Source organism: Silene latifolia, chromosome X, assembly GCF_048544455.1.
Source record: "Silene latifolia isolate original U9 population chromosome X, ASM4854445v1, whole genome shotgun sequence".
Taxonomy (NCBI): domain Eukaryota; kingdom Viridiplantae; phylum Streptophyta; class Magnoliopsida; order Caryophyllales; family Caryophyllaceae; genus Silene; species Silene latifolia.
In genome coordinates, this window is record NC_133537.1 from 227,017,018 (window position 1) to 227,041,371 (window position 24,354).

General features: G+C 37.3%; 1 protein-coding gene and 1 non-coding gene across 2 annotated transcripts; one reads left to right on the forward strand and one right to left on the reverse strand.

Annotated features, from left to right (window-relative positions):
• Positions 1-21,857: 21,857 nt before the first annotated feature.
• LOC141619486 (uncharacterized) lies at positions 21,858-22,256 on the reverse strand. Its single transcript, XM_074436503.1, has one exon. It carries the CDS (start codon positions 22,254-22,256, stop codon positions 21,858-21,860), a length of 399 nt encoding a protein of 132 aa, XP_074292604.1.
• A 1,369-nt stretch (positions 22,257-23,625) lies between these two features.
• Positions 23,626-23,732, forward strand: LOC141625154 (small nucleolar RNA R71). The gene has a single exon (XR_012534950.1). It is a non-coding gene; the product is annotated as a small nucleolar RNA R71 (small nucleolar RNA).
• The last annotated feature ends 622 nt before the right edge of the window (positions 23,733-24,354 follow it).

Below are 24,354 nucleotides of genomic sequence, written 5' to 3' on the forward strand. Positions count from 1 at the left end.
ATTGATGTCGATAAGGGCGTCTAACTCTTGCGGTAGGGGATGACGCTATCACATTCAGTTTGCCCAGTACTTTAGCCCACCCAATAATTGAGGACACTTGCTATTCGGTCGATATCATTGACGAGTCTATTTATGACTTCTGGTCGGGTTCTTTTATGAAGGACCCACTGGAAGCTCTCATGCTTTTTGATGAGTGTGCAGATAGCCTAGACGACGATGACGCTGCGTTGGATTTGCTCCTTGATGATTTAGATGAGCATGAGGGAGAGCAGGTGGAACAAATGATTAGCACTCTTTGCTCCATTGAGGTAAAGGTACCGGAACGTAAGCCTCTCCCTTCTCATCTTAAATATGCTTTCCTAGACGATACAGAGCAATATCCAGTCATTGTCAGTACCAAGCTTAGTGATGAGCAAACACCTCTTTGTTAGTCAGTACTTAAGAAAAACAGGAAGGCAATGGGCTATTCATTGGACGATATCACGGGGATTAGTCCCGATATTTGTATGCACATGATAGAGCTGGAGGAGGATCGCAAGCCTTGCAGGAGGCAGTGGTCGCCGGAACCGGAAGATGCAAGATGTCGTGACGGGCCGAGGTAATGAAGGCTGCTGGATGCAGGGATTATTTATTCTGTCGGTAATTCTAGATGGGTGAGTCCAGTATGGTGGTCCCGAAGAAAGGAGGGACAAATCGTAGTTAAGAATGAGAAGAATGAATTAATACCTACTCGAGTAGTAAATGCGGTTGGCGGATGTGCATAGACTACGAGATAACCGAATGCCGCCACTAAGAAAGATCACTTTGCCCTTCCTTTTATTGATCAAATGGTAGAAAGGTTAGCTTCTCATAAATTTTTCTCGCTATTTAGATGGGTATTCGTGGTTCTTTCGGATCCCTATCCACCTGCATTTATCGTGCTAAGACTACATTTACCCGTCCCTAAGGGCGTTTTGCGTATCGCGAGAATGCCTTTTGGTTTATGCAATGCCCCTGCCACCTTCCAAAGGTGTATGATGGGGATATTTTCAGAGTATATTGAGTCTATCATGGAAGTTTTTATCGATGATTTCAGTGTATATGGAAGTGATTTTTCTAATCGTCTGTCTAACCTTGAGAAAGTGTTGCCACTGTATTGAGGTTAATCTTGTCTTTGAATCGGGAGAAGTGCCACTTTATGGTCAACGAGGGAGTTGTCTTAGGGCACTTGGTTTCTGATAGGGGAATAGAAGTTGATAAAGCAAAGGTGGAAGTGATTCAGCAATTACCACCTCCTATTAATGTTAAGGGGGTGAGGAGCTTCCTTGGTCACGCCGGCTTCTATCGCCGGTTTATCAAGGATTTCTCCAAAATTGCCAAACCACTTACACAGTTGTTGCTTAAGGATGCCCCTTTTGTGTTTACTGATGCTTGTCTTTCTGATTTTAACAGGTTAAAGCAGGCCTTAGTCTCCGCGCCGATCATACAACCTCCCAACTGGGACTTGCCGTTTGAGATCATGTGTGATGCGAGTGACTATGCACTAGGAGCGGTGCTTGGCCAGAGGAAAGACAAAGCTTTGAATGCTATCTACTATGCGAGCCGAACTCTGGATGAGGCTCAAGTGAAGTACACTACCATCGAGAAGGAGTCATTAGTCGTAGTTTATGCCTTAGAGAAGTTTCGTACTTATTTAGTTGGGTCGAAGTCACTTGTTTTTACCGACCATGCAGCTTTTGAGGCACCTCCTTGCTAAGAAGGAGGCTAAACCACGACTATCTGAGATGGATACTCCTTCTTCAGGAGTTTGATTTGCGATCAAGGACAAGAAAGGAGCCGAGAACGTGGTGGCGATCACTTGTCGCGGTACCGGTGCGACAAGAAGTGGAAGATTCTCTACCTATTGATGATTCTTTTCCTGACGATACTTTAATTGCTGTTATATCATCTATTGTTAACCAAGAACCTTGGTATGCAGATATAGCTAACTTCGTTGTCAGTGGCGAGCTGCCGCCTGACCTCTCTCATTAGCAAAAGAAGCGTTTTCTTTATAACGCTAAGCAGTACTTCTGGGATGACCCTTACTTGTTTAAGGAATGTGCAGACGGTCTCTACAGACGGTGTATTCCGCAGTGGGAGACCAAAATAGTCCTGGAAGGCTGTCACTCCTCTTCATATGGCGGTCACCACGGTCCATCGCGCACCGTGGCTAAGGTACTTGGCCTGGTTTTTACCGGCCTTCTTTGTTTCTTGACGCTAAGTCTTTTGTTTCAAACTTGTGATGCTTGCCAACGATCGGGGAACATTTCGAAGAGACACGAGATGCCACAAAACGGCATCCTAGAGGTTGAGGTTTTCGATGTCCTGGGGCATTGATTTCCAATGACCATTCCCATCCAAAAAAAGGTAACAGTACATCTTAGTAGTCAGAGACTATGTGTCTAAATGGGTTGAGGCAATTGCTTCACCCCATTGTGATGCTAAGACCGTGATAAAGATGTTTAAAAAGATCATATTCCCCCGTTTTGGTGTCCCTAGGGTCGTCATTAGCGATGGGGGGATGCATTTTAAAGAAAAGAAACTCACTTCCATACTGTCTAGAGTTGGTGTCCAACACCGGCGTGGTTTGGGGTATCATCCCCAAACTAGTGGTCAGGTAGAGGTCTCTAATCGCGAGTTGAAAGAGATCTTGTCTAAGGTAGTTTCTAAATCACGGAAGGACTGGAGTCTTAAGCAAGATGACACATTATGGGCTTATAGAACTACCTTTAAGACACCAATTGGTGCATCACGTTATAGGTTAGTTTATGGGAAATCGTGTCACTTACCTGTTGAGTTGGAATGTAAGGCTTGGTGGGCAATTCGTGAGCTTAATTATGATCCTAAGTTGTGTGGTCAGAATTGTCTTTTGCAGCTAGATGAATTAGAGGAGTTTAGGCTTAATGCCTATGACAGCTCGCGCATTTACAAGGAAAAGACGAAGAGATGGCATGACAAGAGAATCCTACCTCGGGAGTTCCATGTGGGGCAAATGGTGTTGCTGTTCAATGCCCGGTTGAGATTATTTCCTGGCAAATTGAAGTCCAGGTGGAGTGGTCCATATACGGTGACAGCTGTTACCAAATTTGGATCCGTAGAGCTTGAAGATTCTGAGGGTCATAGATTCAAGGTGAATGGCCAATATGTGAAGCATTACCATGAGGCGAGTGAAGCGGACAATCGCGTTGAAGTCTTGCGTTTCGACGAGCTCGATGCGCCAGTTAATTGATGCCAGAAAGGTCGTGCGGGACCTCTTAAACCAGCGCTCTCCGAGAGGCAGCCCGAACTGTTTATTTGTACTTTTGTTGAACTATTTATTTTCCTTTCGCTATACGTTGAACTTTAGACTCTGTTTTATGAACCTCCTTTGTATTTTCCTTGCTTTTAATGCGTCTTTTGCTGGTCAAGTACTCGATCGAATGATTTTGTGTTCGATCGAGCACTTTCTGACGCAGCTGTTACTCGATCGAGTGATATGCTCCTCGATCGACCAGATTCAACACTATGCTCCTCGATCGAGTGGTTCTTCACTCGATCGAGCTCTTCTAATGCACTGGTTCACTCGATGGAGCTGTCCCAGGTGCTCGATCGAATGGTTATGACTTCCAGCTGCTATTTTACGTCTATGAAGCCACTGCTTGACTTTCTTTGACCTCCCATATTCATGGTCGGTTTGGGGAGGTCCCTCCTTACGACGTTTTGTAAGTTTTCCGACAACACTTTTCCTTTTCCTTTCAGTCTGCATTTCTTTCCCTATTTTTAGTACAATGAGGGCATTGTACGGTTTGGTTTGGGGAGGTATGCATCCATATCTGTGTCTGCATGTTTTCTTGCATTTATGCTTCCATATTTATTATTTCAGCATGCATTGTTGTTTGTTTCATAAAATTCAAAAATTTTCAAAAATTTCATGTCTAATTTGAGTCGGAACGTTTGAGCATTGACGCTACTTTGAACCCTTACTTGAGCCCTGCATACTCTTGACATTTAGTTGGCGTGATTATGTGCATAATCTACGAGTTTTTATTTCTCCCTTATCTGAACGAATAGACTTGACTCATTATGTCGGCAAGCTACATTACATTCTGAGGTTAGAGCTTTATAAACTGGTGACATTCATGACCGGTTTCATTTAGGATGTGAGTAGTACTCTCTCTAAGACATGTAACATCAATTTGCATAAGCATGAGTCTAGTCTTCTTAATACCTGTATGCATTCGGTCTGTGGATGGTGACACGTGTTAGGAGAGGCAGTCCCCTTTATTTCATTCTACCCATGAGCCTCACATAGCCAATTTGCCCTCTTTGTCCTATAAACTACTTTCTATAATACTTCCTACCCTAGCTGAGCTAGTAACGAGTAGTTCTTGGAATGTTTATTGCAATATGGTTATATTATTTGATTTACGAAGATGGTGGAAGAATTGAAGGGAAAGAAAGAAAGAAGAAAAATGTCGAACTGTTGAGAAAAAAAAAAAGAAAAAAAAAAGCAAAAAAAAATGAAAAGCGAAAAAATGCGAAAAAGAAAAGAAGAAGAGAAAGAAAGAAAAATGACATATGAAAAAGAATGAGAATTGTACAATGATTTACACTCCCATGTCTTATCTACATTTTATGGGGAGTCGACGACCTTTGGTGTTTGTGAGCTTAGTGCATAATTTTGCACCGTTTCATTTTGCTGCCATGAGTACGAAGTTGGGATGCAGCTTATATTTGGATCCGTTGTTGCTAGCCTGGCTATTAACCCCGCATATCCAAATTCATTTTAGCCCCTTCTTACCCATTACCTCACTTACCCAAATGTAAGTCCTCAGCACGTGTCTTGGTCATTAGTATGGTTGGAATGCATATGTACGGTTGTAGAGACTTTATTCATGTTAACTGCATGCATGTTCTTATAGGTCGAGTTAGGTGACTGTCTTACTTCTTCCTATCTTTCACATATATACTCACCTTGTGCCTGATTTTGAGTGACGAGCGACCCGTGAGAGTCCGATATCTTTTGAGTCTTGCAAGGTCGACGGTTCAGTAAGTTGAAACATTGATTTAACTCGTTTGTACTTTTCACTGCTACTTTGTTATGTTATCGCATTAAACTGGTTCTAGTGGATGATTTGTAGCCGATGCGTTGGTCCCGTTCCATTGTTCATCCTTAGTTGCATTCATATTTGCTTGGGGACAAGCAAAGGGTTGGTTTGGGGAGATTTGATGCGTGTCTTTTATGTAAGGTTTTCACCTCATTTTTACACGCATTTCTGTGCTTTTTATGTAGCATCTGGCTACAAATACCCCCGAATGTTCTACTTTGGTCCGTTTATTGTAATTTGCAGGAATCGACCGAAGAGGAGCTAAATCGAGCCTTAATTGTCCCAAATTGTATGCATTCATGGAAAATAACGAGCTGGAGCTTGGAAATCTAACACTTGGAAGACGCGTGAGCTGAGTTTGGAAAGCAATTCAAGTCCTAACGTACCTATGTAGCTCGATCGAGTGGTTTACTGCTCGATCGAATGCCTTATTTACTCAAGATTGATCGATCGAGCAGTTTGAGTGGTCGATTGAGGAGTTTATGCAAGTGGTGCTCGATCGAGTGAGTCGTTACTACTCGATCGAGTGGTTTGGTGATAATTTGCTCGATCGAGTGGATTACTTCTATTCGATCGAGCGGTTTCATGTGCTGCTGTTAATTTCCGCCTAATTATTCATGGGCTTTTATAATTACTCGATAGATTAGGTTTTAGAGGGGATTTTGAGTATAAGATCGAGGAGAACACTACGTGATTTTGGGCTCTCTTCACTTCGTTTATTTTTGGGATCACACTTTGTCACTATTCTTTGATTTTACTCTTCCTCTACACTTTGTTACTCGGATTCGGTATTATCAATCTAGTTTATTTCTCAATTTTATTTACTGTTTTGAATCCTTCTTCTCTTGTTGTTATAGTTGTTTAATTGAATTCTTATTAGTTTCATCATCATGTTCAGTCTTAATTATTTGGTTATTGTAATTGTTAATCCGACGATTATGAGTAGCTAATTTCCCTATGCTAAGACTATAGGGGATCCATAATATGAAGGGAGAGTAATCGATTTACTAGGTTAATGCTGGTACCGTCTTTGTTGTTTAAATGCTACAATTAATTGTATCTTTCTGATTGAGTCGACGCAATTAAACCTATAATTTCCAGTGATCCTTGACCTGGACCGAAAGGTTAGAAAAGGCGAGACTAGTGGCGAACGATAGAGTATTGCAGCGAGGGCGAAAGTTAAACTGTTTACACTTTAGGGTGAATTAAGGACCGAAAGGTGACGTTCGCTACCCCTTAGACCATACTGCATTGACCTGGGACCTAGATTACTCGATCAGATGATTATGGTGAACCGTTTGTCTTAGCTGTTCTCCTTTATCTGTTAAACTCCTTCCTTTTATTTCTCTTCTCCTTGTCCTCTTTAGTTTAGAAATCACATTTTATAAACCCCCAATTTGGTTACTTTGACGGACTTAAGTTCAGCCGACAAATTCCTACCTCTCTGTGGATTCGACCCGACTTCCCTAGCTATATTAGTTAGAGCCAGTTGGTTATTTTTGACAGGTACGCGACAGACGTGTCAGTAAGTTTCTTAATAAATAATTTCATATTCTAATATTCTGACTACTAGATAGTGTTTTAAATACCGGAATTAATACCGTAATAATGTAGGATATTGAAATTGAGAGTGATCCCGGGGAAGAATATTCCATCTGATCAATACGGATTCCTATGCCCCTATGTTTTATCTTTATTTATTCCGGATTTCTTGTTCGAAGAACGGGTAGATTATATTGCTCAGCAATTGGCGACAACCAAGAAGCTGATTTTTGGCGCTTATAATGAAAAAGGGTAATAAACAAATTAATATTACGTTTCCCTCTACAATTGCATTTTTATAACTAATATATGTACTTGTTAATAATGATGATGTCTCTTGATGTAGGACTCATTGGGTGCTAGCAGCCATCATGCCGACAAGGAAAAAAGTATTCTGGTTAGACTCTATACATCATCCACCAAGCGAGACTTTTAAGCGCTTGATTAATAAGTAAGTTTATAATACTGATTTATTTATAATAACATTAAGTTTCAATTTTTATTTATAGAAAAAAGCTCATTTTTGCCCCTAAAAAATGAGTTTCTGCCTCCTTTTTTATTTTTTAAAAAAAAGGGCCTTTGAGAAGAGAAGAGCAAACGAGCAGGATCAACCCACGAAAGATTCTGATGTTGGCCCTGATTTTATTACGATAACAGGGGTACGTGCTCAAATACAATAACATTAAGTGCAAAAATCTGTATTTAATACTAATACAATACCTAAAGTTCAAGATTCTGATGTGAGCCTTCTCTCGTCTGTTTATTTTTATGTAATAATAGGCCCCTCGCCAGCCAGATAGCATACAATGTGGATACTACGTTTGTCGGTTCATGTTGGAGATTATTAGGCGAAGATATATCATTATTCCAGAAAAGGTTAGTAATTTAATAATGTGTTTATTACTTTTTTTAAATTAGAGCTAATGTTGTCTTGCTTGCTGCTATATATACAATGATGTTGCTATGCAGTAATTGATGTTGTTACAATAATGTCTTCTCTTTGTTTTTTCCGCAGTATGTAATCAACCCGTCACAACAGATTGAGGAGTACTCAAGTATAGATATAGACGAGGTAAGGGACATGTTAGGCAAATACGTCATAGAAAATAAAAATGCATGATACTCAGAGTTTAGATCAACTTATTAGTAAATTTTTTGTTGAAGTTAGGGAATGATTAGTTCATGTAAATTCAACTCCTTGTAAGTATATATATATATATATGATGCTGCTGCTGTTGTGGTTGAATTGAATCTATTGAGTTCTGATGAACCCAGCTGTGATTTGTCTTTGTCTTTGGTATATGGTCTTTCTTTGATATATGCGAGGTTTTGAATGGCATGAAACAAATTTAATTTTTCAAAACATTAGGAGTTCGTAATAAAAACGGTTACTAAAAAAACGCTGTGAATACCTTTCACAACGGTTAATAAAAATAACACCGTTGTGAATGACTTTCACAAATACCGCGCATAATATTCAACAACAGGTTTTAAACGAAGAACCGTTGTTAAAAGTCTTCACAATTTTAGAAGTAAAGTTACAACAACGGGTTTTAAACTAAGAACCGTTGTTACTAACAATTTCAACAACGGGTATGTAGCATAAACCCGTTGTCAAAAGACTTCACAATTTTGGAGGAAAAGTTACAACAACGGTTATACATATGACAACCGTTGTTATATTATTCCCTCCAAATTTTTGAAACACTTTCCACAACGGAGAACACCCAACAACAACGGCTTTTAACCGTGGTGAATACTTTCGACAACGGTTTCATTAAATAACCAAACCGTTGTAAATACCTTCTACAACGGCCGCTTTAACAACGTCCGCTTTTTGTTTTTACAATGGTTTTTATCCGTTGTTATAGCCTGTATTTGTAGTAGTGACATTCTACTCCCTAAGAATAAACTTCGTCCTGAAGTTTCACAATGAATACTTTATTAAAACACCACGAGTATCGTAACGTCCAAACAGTAATAACCTTCCAGCAATCAACTCAACCATATGATTATCAATATTTGACATTAATTTCCTTTCCACAAATCACTCTAATATTCTAGCAAATATGTTATCTAATCGAATTATCAACTCAATCGATACAACAGAATTACCAAATATAACTTCTTTTTATCGCATAGCCAACATATAGCTAATGAGTACGCCATTCACATCATGTAAACATACTTATAAAGACATATCAAAAAGGTTCATAACTTATAAAACAATTTTGATTATACTTTTGTCATAAAATTAGGCATTTCAAAAGCTAGTAAACATGTTGTAACTTTTAAAAAAAATCACTAATAAATAACCGCTTAACTAGCTCTTGAGATTTTATACTTTTCAGAAAATATAAAGAGTTTTCAAAACATGAGAAACAGAATCAAGTCCAAAGCTTAAATAACTATTTTATAATGATTTTTACAACTCAATTGGTCCAAAGAGAAAATAATCAGTAATTTCTTACAGGCTTGGGTCATCTTACAAAAATCACCATTAAATATAAAAAAACTAACTCAAAACGTGGCTTATCAATTTGCAAACGTATACAAGTCCTTTAAACAGTGGAGTTGGAATCATGTGAAAATTATAAGTACAAATTAAATGAGAAATTTTGCAAAATTGTTGATCGAAAACAAACTGCACAGGAACTTTCTGACCACTGCTCACTAAAACATTTACTACTCTTAAACCGTAAATTGTATAAGCATGTCTATTACTCATAAAATTTTCGTTTATAGATTATAACTAAGGAAGAAATGGCAGACAAAACCATTGAGGGTAAAAATATGAAAAATTAACCAAGTGGTTTTACAATCCTATCCCCCTTAAAATTAAGGTTACGTCCCCGTAACTTCCTGACTTTAACAAAATTACTAGTGCGAAACATAATTATATAAACATAGCTTCGGGGCAACACATAAACCGTATATCACTAGACATGATAATTCTACTGCACCTAACAGACAACATCCAAACACGGAAAACATCCAATTATATACTAAAGCATCCTTCCAATAATATCGTCAACTGCATTCTCATGAAAATAACTCAGTCGATAACTTAGTTCACCAATAATTCATATGAATACCCAAAATTGCAAAATATTAATACTACACTCAATATCACAAGGTCTTAGACCATACTCATGCCATCTCATAACACTTACCTCAACCCGCATCCTGTAACAATGTTAGAAATATTTATCCTAAGGCAAACAATTGACTTTTAAAAGAATGAACACGACTTCATTTCAATTACACATCTCTCATTATCCTTCCCCAAGGTATCCGGTTCAAAACTGAGAGGGCCAAAGAGCACGTATTAAGGGCGCCTTCTTAACCGCACTGAGGGCTCCTAACAACTTTTACCCGAGTTAATTTTATTAGACACATCCTATATTCATTATTGTTCATTGGTTTAGGACTGAGGATAGTTTCTCTCTGATACCACTTTGTAACAACCCCATTTATTCAAGGGCCTTAACTAGGCTTCCTCAAATAAAGTAAGGTGTTACTATCTCGGTTTCCAGAGGCAGTCAATACAAATTAAAACAGAACCAAAGTATTATTAAAACTTATTAATCAACACTTTTATTACAACTTATTTAAACAACTTAACAAATTAAATTACAAACTCGCAGCGAAAATAAATACAACTGAGTAATAAAATAACTAAGTGATCTAGACTTTTAGGTAGTTTTGTCAAATCCTCACGCAATCCCATAAGCTCCCAAGTCAGATAACTCAAGCACCTGTCAATCAATCTACTCCCCATTAAACGGTTCATCACAGGTGTTCACGAATATGTGGTCAACCTCGAGGTTGAGTGGAATAACTAATAACAAGCATAAGGTATAATGAAAGCGTAACTCAATAATATATGCAATATCCACACAACCAAGCTCAACACCCGAAACTCCCATTCATCCCGCCAATCCCTGGCCCAGGGTATCCACCATCCCAACACAAGGTCGAGGTATGCATCATCCCAATCATATTGAGGTATGCACCATCCCAATGCAAGACTGAGGTATCCACCATCCCAGTATAAACTGAGGTATCCAACACAAATGACATGCCATTATAAATCATCTAAACTCGAGGCTGAGGTATCCAACCCAAAGATATATAACAATAACAATACAATAACAAAAACCCATCTCAACACGAGGCTGAGGTATCCACTCAATGATATGTAATAATAACAATAACCATAACTCGTCTCAGACCGAATCTGAGGTATCCAATAAACAATATGCCACACAACACTCCACCGATTAATAAGTAAATATGCCACACCAATAATTCCATCTAAATAAATAATCATGCCATATGAATAACGCATCCAATAATAAATAACCATCCATAATTCCACAATAATTATTTCCACATCCAATAAAACAATAGGGCGAGTTGAGTAGTTATCCTACCTCGAGAGCAAGCACTCCAATAATGCAATCCAATAAAATAGCTCCTCACAATACCGTCACCTAAATATATAATAATTATAATTATTTACTTAACCAATTCGTTTAATTATTTAAACTTATTTATAAATCAATTACTTTAGTTATATCATCCTGTAAAGTTAATACACAAAACCCGCATTCAGACAAACTATTAAACCCGTCACCTAACCCGTGTAAAAACAAATCCAAACCCCCAACTCATACACGGCTTAACCATGTTTAACCATCAACCAACACCCACGGTACACCACTACCTGCAATGACAACAACCACCTCGCAGCACCACCTGGTCAGCCACCCCAATTAGCACCACCATCAACCCTATTCATGACCCCCAAGTCGTGCCCAACCACGACATTCATCCCAATAACACTCGACGCCCAAACACATTCGCATCAATACTAATACCCCACCCCTGCCACTAGTGGCCACCATTGTGGTCCTCCTCTAACTCACGGTGGACCCACTAGTCGCACCATCCCCCATGGTCATGGTCAGGCTTACCCATACTCACCCGACAACCATAGTACCAACCCGTCCCATGTTTTCCCCTGTTTCACGGTAAACCAACCACCCCCACAAACCACCACCGACAACCACCACATCACCTTCCCCGAGGTCGACCTAACCACCACAACCTAGCCAACCTAGGTTCGAGTCAAGCAACCCACGGGTAGGGGTATAAAAACGGTTCCATCGTGCTAAACAACAACCTCACCCTTTCTCATAATTCCGGCCAACCACCGTGCAAACCACCGCCTTTAACCATCCCTGACCACCCACGGTTGTCGACGCAACCCCAAGTACCATCCTTACCAAGCCTAGGTTAATCACGACTAAAATAGTGGTTCAAAACATACAAAACACGTTATGCAACCAGCCATATAAAACCCCCTTCGAACGCCCCTCTCCCGTCGGTCAATGGTGGTCAACAGTGGGTCTGGTCAAACCCTGGTGGTCCACGGTCAAGGTCACGGTCACGGCTTGTCCTACGGTGGCCTAGTTTACGAGTTATAGCAAAGCAAAGTATATACATGAGACGGTCTTAAAGTATTACCTTGAGGCGATAAATTGATTTTGCTAAATTCCTCCTTCTTTCCGTCTTTAGATCTCCCTTCTCTTTTTAATCAGTTATTTTCAGATTCTTATGAAGAATAAAGTCTATTGTTGTAGGTTGTCTTCTATTATATAGGTAGGTTAAGCTTATATGGAAATCAATTAGGAAAAATATGTAATTACCATATTATTATTATTATTATTATTATTATTATTATTATTATTATTATTATTATTATTATTATTATTATTATTATTATTATTATTATTATTATTATTATTATTATTATTATTATTATTATTATTATTATTATTATTATTATTATTATTATTATTATTATAATAATAATAATAATAATAATAATAATAATAATAAGAATAATAATAATAATAATAATAATTATTATTATTATTATTATTATTATTATTATTATATTGCTATTACTATACTAATATTATTCAAGTAGTTCCCGAGCATACCACCCAGTAATACACGGTCCAATAGTTAAACCCAGCTCCTTCTTTGCTTACTTATTTTATTCACTTAATTACCGTCTCATAACAACTATTATTATAAATGCGATTATTACTAATTAATTATATGAATTACATAAATTATTCGTATAACTACTTATAAAACTACGGGGTATTACGTTTGGTTACTTTTAGCCTCCATATTTGTCTTTGTATAGGAGGCTTATCCTCCTTCTTCTTCCTACACGGGCATGTAGCATGTCCTAAGCCACCACAATCATTACATTTAATAGGTCTCCATGTTAGGTTTATTTACCTCTTATTAGACTCCTCTAATAGTGAACTAATTAACTTCTTAATTATTTGTTCTTTAGATCCAGTGCATGCATAACAAAATGAAAGATTTATAAGAAAAATAATGTCCCTTACATTGTAGGTTGGTTCGAAATATTGGGCACAAGTAAGGTCACCTTCCTTCACTTGTTCTTGAGCTTAATATGATGGATGATCCTCCAATATCCCAAATATAAAAATCCTCCTTAGATTGCACCCAAGACTTACCCTTAAACTAGTATACAAATTAACTAGATTATTATACTAGTGCCCTTCAAATGATTCTAATATTATTACTATTACTACACTAGTAATCTTATTGTGATATTAGAATGGATGAACAAATGCTTGTGAATATCAAAAACTTGTTTGAGAAAACTAGAGAGAAGGATAAGCAAGTATTTTGCGTGTAGATGTGAATGAATATGAGTAGAGTCAAAAATGAGAACAAAAGTTCTCTTAAAGAGGAGGTGTGGCCGGGTAGGGTGTGTCCAAAAGGGCATCTTACTTTCCTCTTTTTGTCTTCACAAGAATAGGATGTGTAAGATGTGTAAGAATAAGTCTAAGGCTAGTTGTAGGTAGGCATCATCATACCATTTTATCAAATAAAATAAAACAACCAAAAACCCACTATCACACCCTCCATTTCCGTCCAACCTCCATAATAAGGACTACCATTTTATTTTGTCAATTTGTCATTTGTCACACAATATGTCACATGTAGTATTTCACATGTTATTAATTAATTTAATGCATATTTATCACATAAATATCATTTTATAAATTAATTAAATTACATACAACAAATTGACCAGTGATACTTGATTACATAAATAAAATGTGTCATAAAATTATAATTCACAACATCTTGCAATTATAATCAACCATTCATTCTTATCTCTATTGTTTCTATAACAATAAGCAATTTTAGTAATAAAGCATTTTTACTACCAAAATAAATCTTATTTAATCCCATTACAATAAGATACGAATATTCTCTATCACAAGTAAATTGTTCAATTTTTAAGGAATTTATTACCTTGTATCGTCATACAATTAATCAATTTATCCATTAAGGGAATTATCCTTTAGGTGTGAGCTTAAGGGATCAACTGACGACCACCGTCACACGACAGTAATGTCAAACTCTAGTCAGCCAATCATTATCGATTAATGACGATCAGGTTATTATATAATAAATCATCCCTCACGTATTCTTAATATGAGATTTAATTATGATATTAAATCATGTGATCGCGCTATTGTTGAGGACACATTTTCCAACAATCTCCCACTTGTCCGAGACAAGTGTGCGTCACCAATTCTCTTGTCCTATTACAATTTCCCACTCAATGCAAGGTGTCTTGCAGGTCGTACTTACATTTGATCATATCTTAAGTGGTTTTCTCGATCTGGAGAGTAACTGTCTGACCGGAATTATCTACCATTGATGCCTTTCGAGCGTGGCCACGCATTTCCAGTTAACTACTCCTCGAGTGGCCTTGAGATTTCAAACAACCCTAACAAGGGGTGGACAATTCCTATTGCACTATTCCCTTTGTTCAGCCACAATTCACCATAATCCAAAATATACCCAGATTGACCTCATTTACGAAGTCGTAGAGTATAAATCAAAGCTAATCAGAAATTTGCGCTAACTTGGGCGAATAGTCTCTAGTCAAAAGAATTGACTCATAAGAATACTATAGTAGCTCTTGCCATGACCAGGCTTTATGAATTACCAGAACTCTATAAGCGGTCACTGCCCGACAGAGTGTCTCATACAGTCTGTCTATGTGATCGACTAGTCATCCCATATGACTCTATGACACTTGAACTTGCCATCAATCGCATCACACTCTAGTCACTTCGAGACGTCACCTCATATAAGTAACTAGGGGCGAATACCATGTCAATCCAGTTCACTTTAATGGGGTTCAATTTGTTCTCAACAACCCATCTAGATTTAACAAAGTAATGGGTGAGTATAATAAAACTCAAACGATAAATGCGATTATTGATGGTTATCAAATCTAAACCTCGCAAGTGAACGAGTTCGTTGCACTAATTTAGGGTCGAATCCATAAGGAGCATGGGAGAATACTAATCGTTTTAAATCTATTGTTTAGCTATGTTGGCAATATTTGGATGAGGTTTTAAACTAGACAACTAAACTAAATAAAATAAAATGAAATTTAACAAGAGAAGGAAAAATGAGCAAGATAAGACTAAGTTGTAAATCAAATGATTAAATGGCCTAGAACTCGGTTCTCCCACAACAATTCATAACTTCACTCAATTAATTCCCTAGGCTAATCATAAGGGTAGATAGGTGAGGAGGAGATGGCTCTAATTCGCTTAAGACCCCCCTCTCGGGTTCGAAGTAAGACACTAGCACTACCCACCAACCCCCCTCTCGGGTTCGAAGGTCGGAATCCCTAACTCAACACCCAACAACCCCAAAAACATGCATTTTTACAAGGCGGTCAAAAATTTGGTCAAGGTCATTAAGCACTCATCGTATTCCGGGTCATCCCACTCCTCCTCTCGGAGGTCGATTTCAAACGCTAGTCTAGAGGTACCCTCCCTTGGTTCTCCCTTTCGGTCTCAACCTAGATTAGTGATAAGACCAATTTCCGGGTATCCAATTTACAACCTAACCAACTCTCGTTGGTGGACAAGGGTTACAAATTGACACTACCCAAAATCAATCCATAAACCAAATCATTCCTCTAAACTACCATCACCAATTTCCCCAAACAATTAACCTTTATGAGAATCAATTAGTGGAGTTACTCATGTCGGGTCAAACCGAGTCCTAGTAGAAGACTACTCACTAATCATGTTTCCAAAGGCAAGAGAAACAATAAAGATGGAGTCTTTAAGCATAAACATAGTGGAAGAATAAATTCTACTACTAAACATGCAATAATCCAACACAAATTATGAAGAAAGACAATTTAATCTAAGAATGGATGAGGATTAAACTAAAAGACACAATTTTTAACACAAGAACTCAAAGATTCAATCTTTGACACAAGAAAATTAAAGACTCAATGTTTGAATGCAAACAACAATGGTGAACATGAAAAGATGAACAAGAGAGGAAAATGATAATCTAGCAACAAAAGAGAAATTCAAACACAACAATCAAATTAAAACTAGGAAGAAAGTAAATGTAAACAATTGAAATTAAAGAGAGAAATAAGAGTAAAGAATTATACGAATAACATGGAAACTTGAATTGATGGAATGAAGAACTTGGATAACCAAGAGAACAATTGTATTAATTTTTGAGTAAAGATTACAACTTCGGTAAGAGGAAAACTAAAAGAGGAGAAATATTCTAACTAGGGTTCTAAAATATTTGAGAGAAAGATGAACTAATTTTAGTCTAATTGATAGTCTAATTATAAGGTAAGGTGGTGTCTAATGTGCAGTGTAAGGTGTGTTCTGTTACACAGTCTAATAATAATAATAATAATAATAATAATAATAATAATAATAATAATAATAATAATAATAATAATAACAATAATAATAACAATAATAGTAACAATAGAATAAAGAATAAAGAATAAAGAATAATAATAAAGAATAATAACAATGATAAAGAATAAAGAATATAAGAATGATAATAAAGAATAAAGATAAAGATATGATAGATAAAGAATGAAAGAATAAAGAATAAAGAATAAGAATATAATAATAATAGTAATAGTAATAGTAATAATAATAATAATAATAATAATAATAATAATAATAATAATAATAATAATAATAATAATAATAATAAAAAAAAAAAAAAAAAATAATAATAATAATAATAATAATAATAATAATAATAATAATAATTATAATAATAATAATAATAATTATAATAATAATAATAATAATAATAATAATAATAATAATAATAACTAATACTCCTAATAACTAATCCTAATGCTAATCACCCAAGGTCAACGTAAAAAAACAAAAAACAACAATATCAACTATTGAAACGGGGCAATTGAGGAAGCAGGGGGGCCCTGCCGGCACGCCGGCCGCCGTCGAGGTCACCGGTAGCGAGACCATCAAAGAAAGGGGAAGAATTAATATGGTGTGTGCGGGTTGCCGGTGCCCCGGCAAAAGGGCCACCGGTAGAGACCACGATTTGTGCGAGATTTGAAGAGGAATTGAGTCTGCGTGGGTTGTTGGCGGCCGCATCGTTATGTCGGTAGCGAGACCTTCACAAAAAGCGCAGAATCTGTGATGTATTCCAAGGCAGTTGAAGGAGCTGCTGCCGGTAAGCCGGGATGGAGAAACATCAATTTCATTAGTTCAGTTTCATGCGTAAATTTGACGGTGGTGATGCGAATTGGGCACGGCTGATTTCGGTGGTTGTCCAATTGGTTGGTGCGGCAGAGGTGAAGGATGAAGTGGGTTTGTGGCGGTTGTCGTGGGTAGCGGATAAGGTTGTCTATGGTGGCTGTTATGGTGGTGGGAAGATGGTGTAGAAGATGGTTATTGTTTGTTGATGTCGATGGACAGGGGGTATAGGGGAGATCGTGGTGGCTTCCACGGTGGTCAATGATGGTGATGGGAGGTTGGGTTGTAAAGTTGGAAGTGGTAGGATGTTATTGGTGGTGATGGGTGGCTCCCATGGTGGCTGGAGGTGGCTTTGGTGGTGGTCGAAAGATGGTCGCATGAAATGGTTGTAATTGTATGTTTGTGGCTAGGGGTGGAAGAAGGGTTTGTGGTGGCAGTTGTGGTGGTCCATGATGGTCGTGGATGGTTGGGATGTGATGTTGGAAGTGGAGGGTGGTCATTGGTGGTGAGTGGTGGCTGCCACGGTGGCCGGAGGTGATAGTAAAAGCTCAGCAAAGACCGTCTGAAATTAACAGCTGCTCCTTAGTTTATTTTTCCATGATTTAGCCTATTTTCACCTTCGCCATATATTCTCATAATCCCGTCTTGCTCTTCCGCCCCACTTTCCCGTCTTGCCTGCACATAATAATAATAATAATAATAATAATAATAATAATAATAATAATAATAATAATAATAATAATAATAATAATAATAATAATAATAATAATAATAATAATAATAATAATAATAATAATAATAATAATAATAATAATAATAATAATAATAATAATAATAATAATAATAATAATAATAATAATAATAATAATAATAATAATAATAATAATAATAATAATAATAATAATAATAATAATAATAATAATAATAATAATAATAATAATAATAATAATAAAAATAATAATAATAATAAAAATAATAATAATAATAATAATAAAATTAATAATAATATACATAAATAAAATTAATTATTAATTATAAACTAATACGGCTAATTATTGTAAATTAGTAATTAAATGAGCTTTTTAGGCATTTAAACACACAAAATCGAGTCGGAATAAGGTATAAATGCGGGGTAAAATGCTACTTATCAAATCTCCCCACACTTAAACCATACTCGTCCTCGAGTAAGCTCATTAAGTTAGACTAAGACCCTTAATATAAAAGACTAGCTAAACTAATAATATCCGATGAGAGACAATGAACGGGCCTTCTCCGTCCCTTCAACTCACAACGAAACACAATGAGGTATGTGCTCCCTTGCAAGGCAAGTGGGGGCTTGCGGAAAATTTTTACACATCCATCATTTAAGCACGATTCAACATATAAGATGCATCACAAAAAGTCAAACCGCTTTCCTCATCCAAGCGGCCGTTTTTCTTTCAAAAATCGAATAAGGAGAGTCATTGGTGTAGGATCTCATCTCCGGGTCTTACCAAGGTGCCGACTCCCTAATTCTAGCTCAAGTAACCAACATTGACAACACGGGTTGCCTTAGAAACAAATTCTAGGCGGGAAAGGGGAAGTACGTAGCTATACTCCCAAGATTGATACGACACACGCAAGATTCAACTCCATATCAAACCCTTCACCAAAAGGAGACCAAAGCTCGACTCTCACGGGTTTCACTAGTCACTCAAATGAAAGAACGGGGTGATTTTTGTGACAAAAAGTAGCCAAAATCACTCTCCTAACTCGACTTGCGAAGCATGCCCACAATCTAATATGGTACTATATCCAATTTTCGCAAGAGAAATGTCAAATGATGCACATACAAGAGAGACAACCGGGTTGTAATGGGGCTTGGGTTCGGTGAAAAGGGTTTGGTGCAAGCACCGTTTTTAGGAAATGTGGGGCTATCGGTTAAGTAGTCGTCACATCTAACCAATCCACTAAATTCGACTCATGCAAAAGAATTCTTCCACAAAATATGGCAAGATTGCCATTTCCAAAAATCATTCAATTATTTACAAAGCAAGACTCAATTGCAAATCCATCAACCCTTTATTAGATACAAACACGACATTCTTTTCTTTTTGTTTTTCACTTCATTTCTTTCTCTTTTCTATTTGATTTTCTTGGTTGCATTTTTTTTTCTTTTCTTCTTTTTCTTCTAAAACTCTTAAATATGCAAAAATTGGTAAACCAACAAGCTTCATTTCACTTTTGTGATATTTCGGACCGTTCACCTCAATAAAAATCAAACTTTCTACCCAATTATACTCCTCAAAACAACTACAAAGACGAACTACTCAACAAAGGTGAGATATTTATGGAATGTAGTTATTTTATTGGCAAATGAAATGACAAGGCTTAGGCACAAATTGGGTAAACAAAAGGGAAAGATGATCAAATGGGTGAAAAATAAGCTTATTTGGCTACGAGAGGCTACTTTATTTGAACAAAATTGTCTCAACATGCACATCGACACTTCTACGGAATCAAGGAATGAGCACCATACTTGTGCGTTTTGACATGACATACCCCGTAAGGAGAACTACTCTCATGACCTAAACGGGACCGGTTTGATGGATCGGCCATAAGGAGGCTCTATCCTCACATTTTAGTAGCTATATCGGACCTAGGTCAAGTCTCGGGCCTAATACGGTCTCACAAGGTGGTCGCAACTTGGTTGTTAAGCTAGACTTCCGGGTTTTTGCAAGCAAAAACCCTAACATGTGTCATCAAAAGGCACGAGATATCAAGAGGGAAATGACATGGGCAAAACAAATTATCATCATTGGCAATATATGCCCTCCACATTTAGACCCTCTATGCCACTATTTACAAACAAGATGCAACGTGTATGAAATGCAACTAAACATATGAACAAGCTATGTGAATGCAAGAGTGAGCACATTTATACATTTCTAGTCTAAATGCACACCATTTATAGTCCTAACAACACACCAACAACACACACATATCCAAAACGGTTCCCAAAAGGAACACCCACATAACATATCCCGTCCTCCTCCATGCTTATATATACAAAATGGAAAGGCAGGATAAAAGAGAAAGGATTGGAAGAATTTTACCAAGCGTCTTCTCCGATGATTCATGTGTTTTTTATCAAAATGGTTAGGACAAATGCAATATATATAATATAAACAATGCAAATTTTAATTTTTTTTCAATTTTTAGGCATTTTTGTATTTTTCTCAAATTAACAAGCAAATATATACAAATATAAACAATATACACGAAGTGGATATTTCCCTCCCCACACTTGAAATTTACATTGTCCTCAATGGAACAAAGTATAGGGAGAGAAAAGGAAAAATAAATAACATATTTTTGTTGATTTTTGAATTTTCCAAAATGTAAGAACATGTTTTTGATTTTTTTTTTTGAATATTTGAAAATACATGTTTTTGATATTTTTAAATGATGGAATTTTCTCCCCACACTTATTTATTTACATATTTCCAATGGAAATAAATGCGTGGAGGAAATTTCGAAATAAAATACATGTTTTTTTAAGATTTTTTTGATTTTTCAAATTTTTAGTTGTTTTTGGTTAATGAATGTAATGCATGAACTATTCTATATGCTAAATTTAAAGAACAATGCAAACTACACCACATGAATGCAAAGAGAGCTAATTTAGATTAACTCTTATTCGGTTAAGTAAACTAAATGCAAATGCAAGCAAAACATAAATAACGCAAGGGAATAGAATACTAACAATGTGGTGGTTCTTAAGGGACTCCACCAAACCTCTCATCCAAAATTGTTATTTGAATCTTTTAGTGATGTGCTCCATGTCACACAAAGCACGAAGTAATCGATTAAAGGCCTTAGCAAAAGCCTCAAACAAGCACAAGTAGCACCAAGCTATAACATACCACAACCAACTTCTTTTCCAACACTTCTTTTCATAGTTCCTCTTACACTTCTTTGCACCATTTCTTGGGTCCTTTTGATGGCTTGGACCCTTCTTCTTGAAGAAGTAGCTAGGATGTGAAGGGATCGGCATCTGATAAATTTCATAGAATGAGGAAATTTCCTCATTGTCATCAAAGGAAGGAGAATGGTAAGGAATAAGAGGTGGAGGATTCAACTTCTCAACATTGAGGTTCATAATGCTATCATTCATATCCCAAATTTCTTGACTCTCCTTTACAATCGAACCATTTCCATTGAGAGCCGCCTCCAAGACATCAATTTGAGCTTCCCAATCACTTGAAGAATTATCCGACCAAGGTGCACCTTCAAAACAGCTTAGAACAAATGAATCCGGAGGTTTCAAGAATGACTCAATCTCATCATTAATTTGGTCTTCAAATTCATCTTCTCTTGAGTCATCTTCACCCAAATGTCCTTTAACATCAACTCTCAACACAAGATCACCTCCATTTCCCTCCTTGTTTGTTGGACAAACTTCCAATGGATCCAAGTGTGAAGGCTCAATATTATCCTCATTCAAACAATCCTCCAACATATCCACTCTATAACAGGAGTCACTCGTAGAAGGAGATTTCATGGAATTTTCCAACGAGAATTATATCTTGTCATCACCAACTTGAAAAGATAGTTTGCCATTCTTAACATCGATCATAGCACCCCCGGTAGCAAGGTATGGACGCCCTAGGATGATTGGAATTTTGGAATCCTCGGGAATATCCATCACATAGAAATCGTAAGGTATCACAAGTTTTCCCGCCTTGAGCGGAACATCCTCCACTAGGCCAATTGGATACCTCACCGATCTATCCGCAAGTTGCAAAGATACTCTTGTAGGTGAGGGCTCAAATCCCTTAAACTTCTTGAAAATCTTGAGAGGCATTAGGCTAATGCTAACTCCTAAATCACATTGGGCCCTCTTTATTTGAATGGATCCAATTGTGCATAGGATAGAAAAACTACCCGGATCTTCAAGCTTTTGGGGCAACTCATTCATTAAGATTGCACTTCATTCCTTAGACAAATTCACCGTTGTTGGACTCAAGGAATTTTTGTTGGAAATCAACTCTTTCAAGAATTTTCCATATGCGGGTATCTCCTTGATGGCATCAATAAAAGGCATGGTGATGTTCACACCTTTCATCATGTGCATGAATTTTCCATACTTTTGTTCAAGCTTTGCTCTTGCCAACCTTTCGGGAAAAGGGATTGGTGGCACATATGTTCTCACGACTTGTTGCTTGGGTTCTTCAAGAATCTTGGTAGGTTCATCAACTACCATGGGAGTCTCCACAACAACCTCTACAAGATCATCTTCAACCACTTTTGGTGTTTTAACCACAACTTCCGGTTTGCGACTTTTTTTCCTTTTTACAAACACCCGGTCTTCCAACTCCCTACCACTCCTAAAATGTATAGGATTAATGGTCTTTGGGTTATCCTCGGTTTTACCCGGAAACTTTCCATTTGAGGCTTGTAATTGACTAATTTGAGAGGCCAATTGAGAGATTTGGTTATCCGTCATTCTTTGGGAGGCTTGCATTTGGGTTCTTAGTTGGTTGATAGAGGATGTTGTCTCCTCTTGTTTTTGGTTGGAATGAGTGATAAATTGGGTTTGAGTATTGATGAGGTGGTTTTGAGTATTCATCAATTGCTCCATCATGAGCTCCATGTTTGATTTAGGTTGGGTGGATTGTTGAAAGGGTTGAGAATTTTGTTGAGATGGTTGGGAATTTTGTTGAAATGGTGGGTTGGTTGGTTGGTTAAGTGGTTGAAATGGTGGTCTTGGTTGAAAGGTCGGATTTTGCTTTTGGGCTTGAAAATTTGGTGTAAATTGTGATTTTGGTTGGAAAGTGGGGTTTCGGACATTTTGTGAGCCATGGAAAAAATTTGGGTGAGCTCCCATTCCGGGATGGTATTGATTATTGTTGAATGCTTGTCTAGCCGGAATTGATTCCCACACTCCATTCACTTGCTCCATACAATTTGCCTCTCCCATCAGCAAAGGACATTCATTTGGTGGATGCCCTTGATCTCCACAAATCTCACAACAATACACTTGACACCAATTTGATGAAGAGTTTCTTGAGGTGTTACTAGAGTTCAACAAAGCAATTTGTTGCTTGAGTTCCTCTATCAATCCCTTAACTTCCACATTGTTTGTTGATTCCACATTGGACTTCCCTTTCCTCTTCTGGCGGTCATTATTCCAATGAAAAGTACGGGAAGCCATTTCCTCAATAAGCTCCTTGGCCGTCTTGTGATCAATTTTGTCTAGTGCCCCTTTTCCCGAGCCGGAGTCTAGATTCATTTTCATCTCATTGTTCAACCCCTCATAGAAGTTGTTTATCAATTCATCATCTCCGATCCCATGATGGGGGCACAACCTTTGGAGTCCTTTATACCTTTCCCACGCCTTATAAAGGGTCTCATCATCATGTTGGGTGAAGCCTTGAAGCTCACTCTTGATTCTTGCGGTCCTTTGTGGTGGAAAGTATTTGTTTAAGAAGGCCTTGGAGCCATCATTCCAAGTTTTAAATGAATCGGGCTCACAACTCTTCAACTATTCCTTAACACACTCTCTCAAGGATTAAGGAAAGAGTCTAAGGCGGATTGCATCTTCCGATACTCCATTTGCCTTATACATATCACAACTATCCAAGAAATCATTAAGGTGTTCATTGGGGTTTTCGGTAGATCCCCTTCCGAATTGGTTTCCTTGGACTAGTTGCAACAAAGTAGCTTTCACATCAAGGTTATTTGCTTGAATAGGTGGCTTGACAATGCTTAGATTTACCACCTTCTTTGAAGCTAAATTGTCCCTCATAGGAACTGCGGCCATTGTTGGTTCTTTTGGAATTCCAAATGGATTCTCAAAGAACTCAAGATTACCCGGTTCTTCTAAACACCTTCCACTACTCAAGAAAGGAATTAGTAACAAAGAAAGACCTAGTCTAAACTAGAATAAAATGATTAATATCTAGCCTTTGTTCCCTGGCAACGGCGCCAAAAAACTTGATGGTTATCAAATAATATCTCGCAAGTGCACGATTGTCGTTGTACACTATTGAGGGTCGATCCCACGAGGAGCTAGG

What these genes read in the sequence shown, in the direction of transcription:
- LOC141619486 (XM_074436503.1), bottom strand. Translation starts at nt 22,256, where the DNA reads ATGAATGAGTTGCCCCAAAAGCTTGAAGATCCGGGTAGTTTTTCTATC.